The sequence below is a fragment of the Podarcis melisellensis genome (genome assembly GCF_964234715.1).
Source record: "Podarcis melisellensis genome assembly, chromosome: Z".
NCBI classification, from domain to species: domain Eukaryota; kingdom Metazoa; phylum Chordata; class Lepidosauria; order Squamata; family Lacertidae; genus Podarcis; species Podarcis melisellensis.
The window spans coordinates 13,957,062-13,971,369 of NC_138547.1; the positions used below are offsets into that span (position 1 = coordinate 13,957,062).

Sequence of the window (14,308 nt, forward strand, 5' to 3'; positions counted from 1 at the left end):
AGATCCGCCCTCCAAGGAGCATACTATGGCAGTGGCAGCTGGCAATGCTTTCTTTGGAGGATCGATCTGCTGCCCCCCTGGTCAGCACATCCTCCTCCCCCTGCTGCCGCCACTGGTGGGGGGTTGCTTTGATCCCCCCAGAAGGAGGATGAGGAGCCAGCCACTGAAGATGTGTGTTATCAGCTCCATTTTCAACCTCATCTGCCCCCTGATTTTTTGGGACATTGGAGGGGCCGGGCCCCATCCCAAAAAAAACACTGCCCCCAAGGGCTCAGCCTGCATGAGTTGGCACCCCTGCCATGACCCTCTTCAAAGAGGGCAACAGGCAAAAAGGAAAACAGAAGCCAAAACAGAAGTTGAAAGCCAACTTTAATTCACATAAAAATATGAGTAATTTATTGACAAAACCTACACAGTCCATCTGTGCAGGCATCTGGAAATCATGATGACAGTGATTGATCCCAAAGTTTCAGTCCTGAAAGCTCAAAGCTTTAGATCATTACCACAAACAGTATCATCATGGCGGGTCATACATGAGCCAAAAAGCACCTTGAAGCAACAGCTCTGACCCTACAAAGTCTTTACAACTGATTTCAATGGATTAAACTAAACTTTAAATATTTCTAAAGATATATTTGATCTTGCAAAAGGAAGCAGCAAACAACATCCCCCAGAACTGTGAGTCTTCATTTTCTGGCTTGTTACAATCTTAGAAATAAAAACAGAGTGGGAATGAAGTACAGTGGTACCTCGGGTTAAGTACTTAATTCGTTCCGGAAGTCTGTTCTAAACCTGAAACTGTTCTTAACCACTTTAGCTAATGGAGCCTCCTGCTGCTGCTGCGCCGCCGGAGCCCAATTTCTGTTCTTATCCTGAAGCAAAGTTCTTAACCTGAAGCACTATTTCTGGGTTAGCGGAGTGTGTAACCTGAAGTATATGTAACCCGAAGTACCACTGTACACAAAATGGCTGCCAAGCGAAGGAAACCTGTACTAGGAGATGTTGCTTCTCCAACAGTGTGGAGGCACTAATGTCAACATACTAAATCTACATACTGCCTTACTTGCAGAGTGGCAAAAAGCCTTTGACACTATTAAAATCAAGACACTATTAAAATCAACTAGAAAAAATATCCAGTAGACACAAACAATAGAAATAATTGCAAACGAAACTATGGGACTGTGTGTGAAAAACTCAGAAAAAAATCCAAACTCTTCTATGATATCTGACTGTGTGGATGATCTGACTGTGTGAATGATCGGGGAAATAGGGGGAGACACCAGAATTAAAGATTTAGATCAGTTCCAGAGGAACTAGGTGGGAGAGCGGAGGGGTGGGGGACCCGGCCTTTTCTTTCCATGAACACCAGCAAGAGGAGGGAGAGGGAGGAGGGGCATTGTTGTTTCTCTCTGTGCATCGCCCTTCCCACAACTCCCTGCCTCATTGCCGTCCCCCACCTCCCTGCCCGGGGCTGTGGCTTTCTGAGGGCAGAGGCAGGTGCCTTGCGCCTTTCTTGGGCTGGCCAGCTGGATGGGCGTCAGGCAAAGCCAGCAGCCAGAACGGGGCGTGGAGAGAGCAGTGGAGTGGAGAAGGGAGCACCGAAGCACCTGCTTGCCGGCATGGAAAATCAGTAGCACCTGGAGCAGGAAGGAGGTGCTTTCGGTGGCCGCGTGCAGGCAGAGGCAGCGCCAGCGCCAGCGCCAGCCAGAGCACCTGCTGCGGCGGTGAGCAAGCCCAGCTAAGCCAAGGCTTGACCGGCCATGTGGAGTCACTCCAGCCACAGTCAAGCAAGCGTTAGGGCGCTCAGTGGCCATGGCAGAGGGCAAGGGGCGGAGGGGACGAGGGTGGCATGGGCTCCTTCCCTGCGTGATGCCCTCCCGGCTGGCATTGTCTCTTTCAATTCCTATGAGCCATGGTGCGATTGACCAAAATCCATCCCATGATCGACCGGTCGATTGCAACTGACCCATGAGACATGTCTGCTCTAACACAAAAAGAGCTTATTGCACGCTAGTTCCTAAACCAAAAAAATTGCAGCATTTTCTCGTGACATTGTCTTCACAAAATTTTCATTACAAATTTATGAAAACTGTCAGAGAAAAGGGGGGCTTAACTTATAATAAGTAATAACTTATAATAAGTGTTACAGAATTCTATGATTATGATGGAATTCTGCTTTAATTTATCTATTGTTCATTGTTAATGTTCTCTGTTTTTAATTCCTAGCATGTTTGGAACCTTGGTGGGACACAAGTATATTGGAAGAGATATTTATGAGCTTGTCATCTGGAGTTGGGTAATCTTTTTACTATATGTTTAATTTTGATATTTATTTATGTAGTGATGCAGAATGTATTTCATTTTCAGGTACATATTTTTATATGTCTGAACCTGTAAAAGTTTTTATCCTGAATTCTAAATGGTTGGGCAACCAAATTAAGAGAAGATGGATTTCAGATTTTATTTCAAAATCTTTTCCCTTTTTCTGCAAACAAATTAAAAGAGAAACAGAGCACTGTTTTATTTTTCTTAAAGGGAATGCAGATCCTCTAACTTTCACATTAGCTTCAATGTATGCCCCAAATAAAATTCAGCTAATTTTGACCTCCACACTTAAAACAGTTTCAAATTTTTGCAGAAGGTGGATTAATCAATCCTAGTTAGAGACCTGAACTGGGCTGCTGATCCTGATTGGGACAGATCTACACAATTATGAATAACTGTTAAGAAAACAAAATCAAAAACTTATTTTCTTTAAAAATTTCTTAAGAAATATGATTTGATTGATGTACAGTGGTTTAATAATAATAATATAATAATAATAATTTATTTCTACCCAACCCATCTGGCTGGGTTTCCCCAGCCACTCTGGGTGGCTTCCAATAAAAGATTAAAAATACATTAAAACATCAGTCTTTAAAAGCGGCTGGCCGGACCAGAGCAAAGGAGAAGCAGAGCTTTCTGGGACTGGGGTCGGAGGCTCTCCTGAGGCAGGAGGAGAGGCTCTGTTTAAAGCCTGTGCTTCTCACAAGAACAGCAGGAGAAAGAAAAGGATTCTGGTTCCTACTCACAAAGGCATGGGGGGCAGGAGGTTTATATACTTATCTCCACTTAAATTCAAGAAGCAAAAATCGGCACCTTCCTGGTGACCTGATCCTTCTCCAGTCTAGTCTAGTATTCCTATTTTAAACATGCATGAAACCACACAATCATGGCATTTTGACACTACATTACTAACCAGCCAATTAGCTGTTGAAGCCATCTTCACAACCATCTCAGAACATTTTGAACCTATTGCAGATATAGATTTACCAGAATAAATGATGCGTGGTTCTATGAAAGCAGCAGTATGGCAGAAAAGAATAAGATATGTAAACAACATAAACAAACAGCAACATCTTTACATATTGCAATGAAAAAATTAGAACAGCACCATAAACCAACCGGTTCTATAAAAATTAGGAAACAAATTTAAAGTTACATGTCATAAATCGGAAACTATAGAAATTCAACAAATAACAAAAAGTCTGCTGTGTCTGAAACCAAAATAAATATGAGACAGGAAATCAAAATTCTAAATTATTTGCCAATAATTTAGGCCACTACAAAGACCATCTCTCTGCACCTCTAAATGCTCCTGTAAGATGAGTGTAATGATGGGTGAGACTGCCAACTCCTCCAGCCCCCAACATCTACCCTGTGTTTATTTTTACATTCCCCCCCTCAGCCAAGTGCATAAAGCTGAATTTGTACAAATTAAGTTGCAAGTTGTTCATACAGATATTTGGAAAAACAGTAAAGAGGTGTTTCTTGGGACCCAACTTCTGAGTCTGTTTCCTCCACAGACTTCTGTCAGCCTCCAGGTTGTGCTACTGCCTACAGGTGTCATGGAACGCCTCCAGTGTCCGAAAGTCCCGCCATGTGGGTGGTAGACCATCTTGCAGAAACCTTCCGCAGCGCTGGCATGGAGCCTGGAACAGCTTTATGTAACTTCTTAACCAGGTCTTAAAAAGTCGGAAAGAAAAAGAAAGAAGGGAGGAAACTTAATACGGACACTCCCAATGTCATCACTTCTGTCAAGACCAATGATGCAGAGGATGGGAAATGTATCTTGGCTTGAGCCCAGAGAGAGGCAGACTTTAGAAGGAAGTATACCAAAAACCCACAAGGTCACAGTATAGCTGATAGTATACTTTATTGGAATGCCTGTCCTCTCTCAATAAGCAACAACATAAACAGAAATTCCTGCAGTGACAAGCAGGTATTTGTAACTAAAGGGTCACCATGGACAGCCTGGACTTCCTTGCAGCTAGACCAAAATCAAATTCAGTTTGACCATTCAGCTCATAAAAAGTGACCTTTTCATTATGAGATGCTAGAGTCTGCCTTTTGCATTCAAACGTCATCTATCCAAGAGCCACATGCTTCACAAACGTGAAATCATACAGAAACATTTTGAAAACCAGTTTCACAGCTATCCTTTCAAACATGTGCCTTAAGTCTCAGCAAGAATATATGCAGATATATTTTGTTCATGGCCAACATGGATTTAAATCTTGTTCAAAAAGAAGGCCATGACTAGGCAGGAATCTAGGAAAGCAGAAAGAGTGGCCAATTTTAGGGCAGGTCTGTTTGGCAGCGCTGCTTATGTTGGGAAAATATATAATATGATATATGCCATCTCTGTTGTCTTTGGTGCCTAATGAAAACCATCCTCTTTCAACAACCATTTTAAACAGAGGTATTTCCCAGTCTGTTTCTGTATTGGAGGTGTTTTTAGATTATTAAACTGTTTATCACTCATGTATTTGCCACCCTGGGATCCTTGGGGAGGAAAAGCAGGATATAATAAATTTAATAAATAAATATGATCGGGTCCATTTTAGCTGCAGTGATAAAAAGCACACCAGTTTCTACAACTCCCAGGGCAGAGATGGGAACAGAAACACATGAAGCTGCCTAACGCTGAATCACATTACCGGTCTGTATGTTTCACTATTGTCACAGGGAACCTGCAGCCCTCCGAATGTTGTTTGACTACAACTCCCATCATCCCTGAGCATTGGTGATACTGGCCAGGGCTGATGGGAATTGGAGTCCAACAGCACCAGGGTAGGAAGATTGGCCGACAAAAACTGGCAGCTGCGCCCCCACCCCCTATGTTTTAGGCAGGAGTATTTTCTGCACTTTCAGCTGGTTATGCTGGATAACAAAGGCCCTTCTGTATGCAAAGCATCGGGTTCATAGCCTTATCTCTACAGAGATACTTTTTACTATATTGACCCCAAATGCCTACTTGCAGGTGGGCAGACTGAATTTTAGTTGCATCTACTTATGGAAAATGAAGATACATACAGTGGCCCCTTGAAAGGACAGACAAAAACAAAAGCCAAGAGATTATTAAAAATAAACTTTTATTCATACAAATAATATATTCTAGACTGCAGAGTATATAGGGAAAGGCCATAACTTGGTATTAGATCATCTGCTTTGCATGGAGAATGTCCCAGATTCAATACTCAATGGCATCTCCAGGTAGGGCTTAGAGAGACCCCGCCAGTCAGTATAGACAATACTGAACTAGACAGACCAATGGTGTGACTCAGCAGCTTCCTGTATTTCAGTCTGGGACACCATTATGGGAGACCTGATACTCTGCAGCAATACAGCCTCGTCCCGCAAACCCAACATGGGGAGGCCTGGGGCCTTCCAGATGTGGAACCCAATTCCCATTGGCTTCAGGGTCAGGGAAGGTGGAAGTCCAGCAGCACCCAAAGTGTCACAGATTTTCCATCTATTCCCTAGACATCTGGCCAGCAGATCTCTAAATCAGCTCTCCATTAGACAAGGATGGAGCATTTGTTTAATGAGAACCGCCTGCCATGTGTGGGAAAAAAAATCCCAAACATTTCAGCAAATTAAATTATGCAATGTTTATTTTCCTTCTACTTCTTCAGGCAAGGAGTGCCACACTCATCATGCAAATGTTTGCTAACAAGAAAATGTTTATAACAGTAAATATTAAAAGCATGCAAAATATCTCCTCTATGAAAACAGTAACAACAGAGCCAGTCCCCACCTTCTCTTCTATGTGCACAGGATGTGCTCTTCCTCCACCTAGTCTGGCCTTAAGTTGGACGGTCAAGGTCAAGGAGGCAGTAACATTTTCTACTTCAGCTGCTTTTTTTTTTAATGGTTCGACTGTATTTTTAAAACTACACATTCTGCCCTCAGGCCTTAGGAGACAGCAAGCTAGGTGAGGAAGGAGGAGGGCAAAGGAAATCAAATGCTGAGCAAGGTGTTTCCAGGGGAAGGTTTTGCCCCCGAAGTAGGTCATCCCCATGGCCCTAAGTAAGAAGCAACGTTATATAACTTAATTTGAAGCTCAAGGAGACATGCAGCTATAGAAGAAGAAAGAAAGCCTCCAAGACAGACTGATTTGTGCTATGAAGGATGCTCATGAATCTTGTCATCTGAAATCCTATTGAATTATGTCAATAAGAGAAAACTGTTCTCTGAAGAAGGGGCTGGCTCCATTTATTGAAACGAATCCTTCTCTCTTCATCCAACGTGCTATCTCTCTCTCTCTCTCTCTCTCTGTTTGTATATAGTGGCCTATCAATAACTTTCTTTAAGGCCTTCTCTGGCTGCAGAAGTCAGGACAGGGCCAGCAGTGAACACAAGGGCACAAGGCAATTGCTGATTACACCAGCTTCATTGGACTTGGTTATCATTATTTAACCATACTGAAATTCTTTTTTTTTAAAAGGAAAATCAGGTCAAACTGTGTGCTTAAAACATGTGCTGGAAGGAAAAGGAGGTTAAAAAGGAAGTCCTTCATTCTTGTCTGGACAATTAAGACTTCACCACATCCTGTCAACTAGATTGCACACCTGATATGCGAAATGCCTACTGCTATTGGCACTTGGGGTGAACATCCTGACGTTGATTTGTTAAAAGTTATCAGAACTGCTTTAGTGAATCAATACAGCAAACCTTATGGCTCAGACAAATGTGTCCCACACAGTTTCTGCACATTAATTTTCAGGTGCGTGCTGCAGCGGGGGAACTGAGTTGCCATGATTGGCTGCTGCTCATCAAAAGTGCACTGGCAGTTAATGGACGCTTCAAAGGAAGGCACACTGAGGGAGGCACATCATTCACATGGAACTTCGCTAGTCAGATGCTCAGTGAGTTTTGCCATTTATTATATGTTGTTACTAATTTATTTCAACATCTTGTGTACCACTTAATCACAGTGGTCTCTTAAGAGGTGTACAGGAACCAAAGTAAAAGTAAGTTAAAACTATAAACACAGCTGGAATAACTAAACCTTTGTCAAGCCTATGAAGTTCAGCATGAAAGGGGCCTGCTGATCTCAAGTGGGAGGGAGTTCCACAGACTTGGGCTCACAATACTGAATGCCTGGCTCCTGGTGTATATGAAAGGTGCATCCGAGCCATGAGGGACCACTAACAGTGGCTCCTCCAAATACCTCAGTGATTACATGGGATATAAAGGTTCAGGTGGTCTCCGAGGTATCATGGACCCAAGTTGTTAAGGGCCTTGTAAATGAATACAATGAGGTGACAGCTGTTGTAAAACACAGGATCCAGGGTAGGATTCTTCAGCAGATACACTAGGACTTTTTGAAGGGCAAAAGGCATCATTCTGTAATTGCTCTAGCCAGGATTAGCTTGTGCTCCTTGTTTTTTCTCCCCATTATATTGTTGAACAGCTCCACTAATACACTTTCAGACATTCTCTGGTAAACACCAATGGCTGTAGTTTCCAGTATGCTCTCTGTCCAGATTTCCAAAATCTTCCAACAGTATCCTTGGGTGGGGATGACCAACAGACAATGCTGCTTCCCTTTTGTGATACAGACTCTTGCCTTGACCAAAACAGCCTTTCAAGACTTTTATAAAAACCCCACATGCCATTATTAACTACACTGCAAAGTTATGCCAGTTGAGAGAGTTTGTATCAAACTTACCATAAATGACCTGACCACCACATCCGGCATTTGAGGCAACTGGTAATGCAGCAAGGCAGTAGTAGCATGGTCAGTTACCTGGAGGTGACAAGAAAGGGGAGAGGGAGGGAGGGAGGGAGAGAGGAAGACTTGTCAGTGATATTTTGACAACGTACAACTCCTTCCGTGTATCTTCCACTTGGCCCTTCTCTTGACTTGTCTAACAGAAGCGGTCACAATGAAGTAGAGCATGACTTCAGGTATCCAAAATATTTTGGTGTCAAATAGCTTGGTGGTGGGACAGGGGATATTATTTCAAAATATTAATGAATAATAAATGTTCACAGGATTGGGCTTTCCTGTGCCCCACCGTTCTGCTACAGCCAGTGGTCCCCCCCCCACAAAAAGTCATTCTTGAGGTTCACTGGATTTTCTAGAAAGACTTAGGATGATGTAGCATGTGGGGTTGCAGCTGGAAGGGGGAACTGGGAAACCCTACCCCCTTGAACACAAATATCTACATGATCAAAGGTAACACAGACTAGAAAGCAACAACGAATGGAGAACCAAGGCACATCAAAAACACAGAAGGCAAGGGGGCATAAGGGGACAAAAGAAGCAACCCCTCTCCATCAACTGTGCTCTTTTGGATTACCAAGAGACCTCCAGTCATAGGTAGGGCTGGCCTGGAGGGTGGGATGGTCCCTTCCTCTGTAGAGAATGAGATTGGTGTGGATCCTGGCTAATCCAAATCAGAGGAAGGTGCCATCCCTGGGTGTAGAATGCTCTCTAGAAGCCATGGGAAAACAATAATTTTCAGAAACAAGCAAATTTCAAATACATGAGGCACTTCATGTAAAAGGTCAGCAATCATTCAGAACCACCCAACCCAATACAATAAGCTAGTATTATCATTCCCATGTTACAGATGTGGAGGTGGGATTGGGATAAAGAAAGCCATATGGCAAGTTCACAGCCTAAACTAAGCTACAGCAGGTCAGATACAAAATGCACAGGAAGGCTTGGGCATTTCAGCATCAACCAATGTTACCTAGCAACCTGACTTATACAAAGCCTGCTCTTTGATCCATCTATCTTAGTGCCATCTACAAGAGGGAAGGGGAACCTCCCATCAGCCTCAGTCACCATGGCCAATGATCTGGGAAGATGTGAGTTGTAATCCAAGCAACACCTGGGAGGACCACAGCTGCCTCATCCCTGGTCTGCATTAACAGGCACTGGTTTTCTAGACAGGGGTCTTTTCTAGCCCAACTTAAGAAGCTGGAGATGGAACTTGGGACTTTTTGCATGCAAAGCAAATGCTCTTAAACTTTCATACGCAGCTGCGATTTTAAAAACAAAAAGGAAAGGAAGCTCAAAAAGATGCACTCCTAACCTAGCTCATGGCATAAAATCTATGTAACTATCTGTGTCCCCAGGACTAATGACTCAGTTTTTTTATTTAAAATACCCCCAACGAAGTTCCTAGAATTAGGAGTACCAGAGGGATTCCAATATTGTTGTTAGCACAATTAAGTAGTACTAAGGGGAAAGCAGCACACGATGGCATATTGAGAAAGCAGCTACATCAAGGGTTTTGTGTTTTAGGCTATGACAGCAATGAAGAGGGGATTAATTCCCTCTTGGCTGTGGCTCCATGAATGAAGCCCAGCGCCGCTTTGTGGAATCACTAACAAGCAGCGGGGAAAAGCACCACAGAGGAAAATCCTCAGCTCTGCCACCATTACAGCTTTTGCAAGTTCTCTTCTGTCACATTCCCTACACTCCACAACCCCCTGAATTGCTGCTGTTTCTTTAAAAAAAACCCAGCAATTGCTGTTGCTTAAAACACACACACAAGCCAAAGGTATGAAGTTGATATCCTTGTTGGCCCATGTAATGCAACAAGAGAACAGGAGGAGGAAACCAGTCGCCTGGTGTTTCAGTTGGTTGACATGTAATTTCCTTCAAAAAATACTTTGCTTGCAAGCTGACATGAGAAACACTGTTGCAGGTTGGCAGCTCCATGCCAGTTGTGAATGACACCAGCTGCAATAGAGTCCAGAGCAATGGATTTACACACACACACACACACACACACACTCAATCTGCCTTACAGACTAGAAAGAGGCACTATCATATATTGGTGTAGGTCAAATATGTTGCTGGACTACAATGCCCATCAAGCTCAGCATGGCCAATGGCCAGGGATAATGGGAGCTGTAGTTCAACAACATCTGGAGGGCCAAAGGCTTGTCTTAGAAAAGCATCTTGTTTCTGCCCCTTGTCTTAGAAAACTAAGCCAAGATGCACACAATGGAAGGGAAGGGATCTTTTCCCTATTGAGGTGGGAAGGACAGCTCTTGAGTATCCCGGGAGTCCCAATAATCCCAGACTTCTGAGGAGGCTGGGTGGATCCTTGTTCCTTTACATCACAAAGCTGGGACTCATCACTGGGTCCTCCTTTTGCTACACGCATCTTCTTTGTCCCATTATTTCCCTATCCTTTTTATTTTCCTGTATCTAGAAAAGCCCTGACTCACTGCACCAGGAGGGCTTTGTTTCTCACTGGTCTTTGGCCTCTTCCAGAAACAAAAGGAACATGGGAAGCTGCCTTAGAAGCAGTTTATTAAACTGATAAGACAGATCTGCTTTGAGGAAGACGGAAGTCTACTAGGGAAGATAAGGAATTGGGAATTAAAAACATGGCGGCATAAGTTCTTTTGTAAGAATGTATGGATTTATGGATGTATGTTTTGTTTTTGTTGTTATTATTTTATCATTTTTGTTAATTTCTTGGGTGTGTTTGTTAAGTAAGAACACTAATAAAAAGCATATATGCATATATATTTAAAAGGGAAGCTGCCTTGTATTGATCAGACCATTGGTCTACTTAGTACTGCCTATACTGATATTGACTGGGAGCAGCTCTCCAAGGTTTCAGGCAGGGGACGTTCACAGCCGTACCTGGAGATGCCAATGGGGATTGAACCTGGGACCTTCTGCATGCACAGCAGATATTCTACCGCTAAGATATGTCTCTCCTCCATGCTGTGATCATGCTGTGGCAAAGGCGATTTCTGTCTCTACTTTGATGTGTCATCTACCCCTCTATATGCTAGCAAGGGAGGCGGGAGTATCTTGGATGACCGACTGCTACTGCACTACAACACTTATGGCCTGGCCTCGATCAGGATGGACTTGATGCCATGCAGGGATAGGTGCAAGTCACCGCCAATCTCTCAAAGCAAATAGGAGAGGAGGGAGAGCAGGTTTGCAATGCCAGAATGTATTGTATTTATTCATTGTTGTGACTGCCTTGTCAGGGTTATACCCCAAAAGCTGAGGTATGGATACCTTAAAGAAACAGAGGTGGTGAGGTAGCCACCCACTGGGCTTGGACAATTCCCCCTCCTAATGGTTTTACTGGGACGAAACTTGCATAACAAATTGATAAAACTATGCATGGCATGGAGAAAGTGGGTAGAGAAAAGTTTTTCTCCCTTTCTCACAATACTAGAACTTGTAGACACCCAATAAAGCTGAACTATAGAAGATTCAGGACAGATAAAAGAAAGGACATAGTCACAGAGTGCATAGTTAAAACTATGGAACTCGCTCCTACAGGAAGCAATGATGGCCACCAACCTAGAGGACCTTAAAAAAAAGATTAGACAAATCAATGGAGAAGGCCATTAGTGGCCAGTAGAAATGATGGCTATGCTCTGCCTCCATGGATGGAAGCAGTAATCTTTCTGAATATCGGTTTCTGGAAACTCTGGGAAGGGAGAGGGCTCTTGTGCTCAGTTCCTGATTTAGCATTTCCTACATAAGTTTCCCTCCCTTGCTACAGAAGTTAGATAAGATCAACAAGACCCACCTCATCCACAAAATGTATACTACCTCTAACATGTATGCTACCCTTTCCACAACTTGGTGCCCTCCAGGTGCTTTGGATGGATCCAGACGATGGAGTTGTAGTTCAAAGCACCTGAAGGGCACCAGGTTGAGAAAAGCTGGTATATTCAGACACACACAATAAAAAGTCTTAAAAAGCCACAGTATAATTGCACACTGTCTTTCTTCCAACTGCCAGTAATTAGCTTATTCCCATTCTAACTTGCAAGCTATCTATCATGCCCTAGTTTTCCCCTTCACGCAGCATGCTTAGATTCCTAGTTACGTAACAGGCACACATAAAAGCAAACCGTTAGCAACAGCTCTCCTTCTGCTACATTTCAACCTCCAACGAATTGATTTTGTGGTGTTTTCTTTTTTCTTTTTAACGCTTCCACAACAAAGTTGCTTTTTGGGGGTATTATTAGCATTGAAGATGTGGGGAAAACTTTGCTGTGGGGAAAAATAAAGTGTTGCCATTAACAAATTCAAACTGACTGGCTACTTGGGCATAGCAGACATATGCTGTTCCTATTGTAATGCAGAGCTAATGAGATTCCGCTGGGAGATAAAAGCCATCCCAGCACTGCTGGAATACTAATAATGTTTTCTCAATGAAAAAGCAGGTGATTGGTACCAGAAGCAAATGGGGGGGGGGGGAGAGAAAGCATTTCGAACACAGATCAAAGTGGGCTCCAAACAGAAAGAGGAGGAAGGGGTGGGAACACCCTGAACCCCACAGAAGTAGCACCAAACAGTGTGATGTTGAGTGCTGCAAAGTGATGAGGAAAAAACCCAACCTGACTTAGAGTAGGAACTTCACACCAGTGCTCCTCAAATTAAAACTTTCAAATACACATTTTCTCTGACAAAAGGATAAAAAATAACCAGACTGCAAAGGTTTCATTAGTATATATGTCCCATGGGGAGGTTTCATTCTCCTCTCCAACATTTATCTGTGATGTTATATGACTGACATCCTGTAATACTTTTTGCTTTCACTTATTAGCATAGTCCCACAATTGCTGTTCATTTTAAACATTATTTTGCCATCTAAGCCAAACTTCTTCTTCCTTGGATTTAAGTTTTACTGAGAAGGAGAGCTGAAAAGATGAACATTTTGGGGTTACTGCAGTTCTGGGAAGCAGAAAACCCCTTTAAGAGATCCATAACGCACAAGAATCCATTTGGAACTGAGTCTGGCGCTTTGGAACCTGGCTCAATTCAGCTTGGAATATTTTGGAAGCTGCCTGCCTCATGTCCAAATCAGAACTGCAATTCAGAAGAACTGAAGTTTTGTGCTGCTCCATGGGCTATCATGGGGAAATAAATAAGTGGCTATTACCTTTGCTCTTTTTGACACAATTGGCTGGAAACTGCAGGTTTTAGAAGATTTAGAAGGTCAGGTGCAGGGGGTTTTCCTGCAAGGTATTTACAGTGATAGGCTGATTAAAAAGGATTGACTTTATTTGATAGTGGAATAATGTTTTGTTTAACATGTAAGCATTGCTTCTTGTAAACCAAGATTCCTGGTTTACACAATACTAAGCTGGGATTCTTAAATGGTGTGATGTTCATGCTTGTCTCCATTTCTTTGCTGGAAATAGATTTCAGAAGCATACATGTTTCATAAAATTCCAAAATCATGATAGCGTAGGAAATACCTAACTGATTGCAGAGACTACTGCCACCACATGTGTGTATCAAGTCAATGCCTATTTAATAACATTTAGATACTGCTTAAACAAAAAGAGTACAAGCAACTAGTACTCTGTTTACATAAAACATTATATAATTTTCATTTTAAAAATACAGGTAAAATTAAACATTAAAAACAACCTGACATAAAATTTAACACACATATATATATTATTTATTTGATGCCTATGTTTACTATCCGGTTCACTGCTCTGAGTTAAATTTAGAATCACCAAACTAAATTAAATGTTTTGAAACCTGTCTTATTTGTATTCTTAGTATTTCTCCCTGTCTTACTGGGCCAATGACTGCTACCCTATGTTTTACATATACAGTGGGCCTGCCCCTTATGAGGGGGTTCAGTTGTGGGGATTCATGGGCAAACACAAGATCATGCAAAGTCAGGAACCCCCAGAACTGCCCCCCCTGTATGGTGCTGAAGTGCTGCTAACTGGGGTCTGGGAAGATTGTGAGAGAGCTCTGAGAGCTTCCCTTCTGCAACCTTCCCAGACCCTGGTAAGTGAGAAAATTTTACTGGGTGTAAGGATATGGGAAATAATTAAATAAATAGAGAATGGAGGGTTTCCCTGGCTCATCATCATCGTTTATTTACTCCCCACACACTCCCTGTGTAAAGTTGTGAACGTGTAAATAAACTGAGTGCAAGTTGTGGGCTTACTGTATGTGTTTTATGTTTATATTGTAATGGCCATTGGCTGCAATCAATAAAAATTAGAA

At 42.6% G+C, this 14,308-nt stretch overlaps 1 protein-coding gene and 1 long non-coding RNA gene across 4 annotated transcripts in view; both read right to left on the reverse strand.

Annotated features, from left to right (window-relative positions):
• Window positions 1-352: 352 nt before the first annotated feature.
• The window catches only part of LOC309361908, a 212,947-nt gene continuing 198,991 nt past the window's right edge, over window positions 353-14,308 (reverse strand). Inside the window, exon 2 of the long non-coding RNA XR_014164692.1 lies at window positions 353-749. This is a non-coding gene — a long non-coding RNA (uncharacterized lncRNA). The remainder of the gene's footprint in view (window positions 750-14,308) is intronic.
• MED27 (mediator complex subunit 27) overlaps window positions 2,439-14,308 on the reverse strand; it is a 164,909-nt gene continuing 153,039 nt past the window's right edge. For 2 of the 3 annotated variants that reach the window (XM_081897196.1, XM_081897195.1), the window contains 2 exons: window positions 7,997-8,074; window positions 2,439-4,004 (listed from right to left, as the gene is read on the reverse strand). In XM_081897196.1, coding sequence (XP_081753322.1) covers window positions 3,870-4,004; window positions 7,997-8,074 — 213 coding nt within the window. In that variant the 3' untranslated portion in view covers window positions 2,439-3,869. The remainder of the gene's footprint in view (window positions 4,005-7,996; window positions 8,075-14,308) is intronic. The other variant, XR_014164689.1, reaches the window with a different exon arrangement.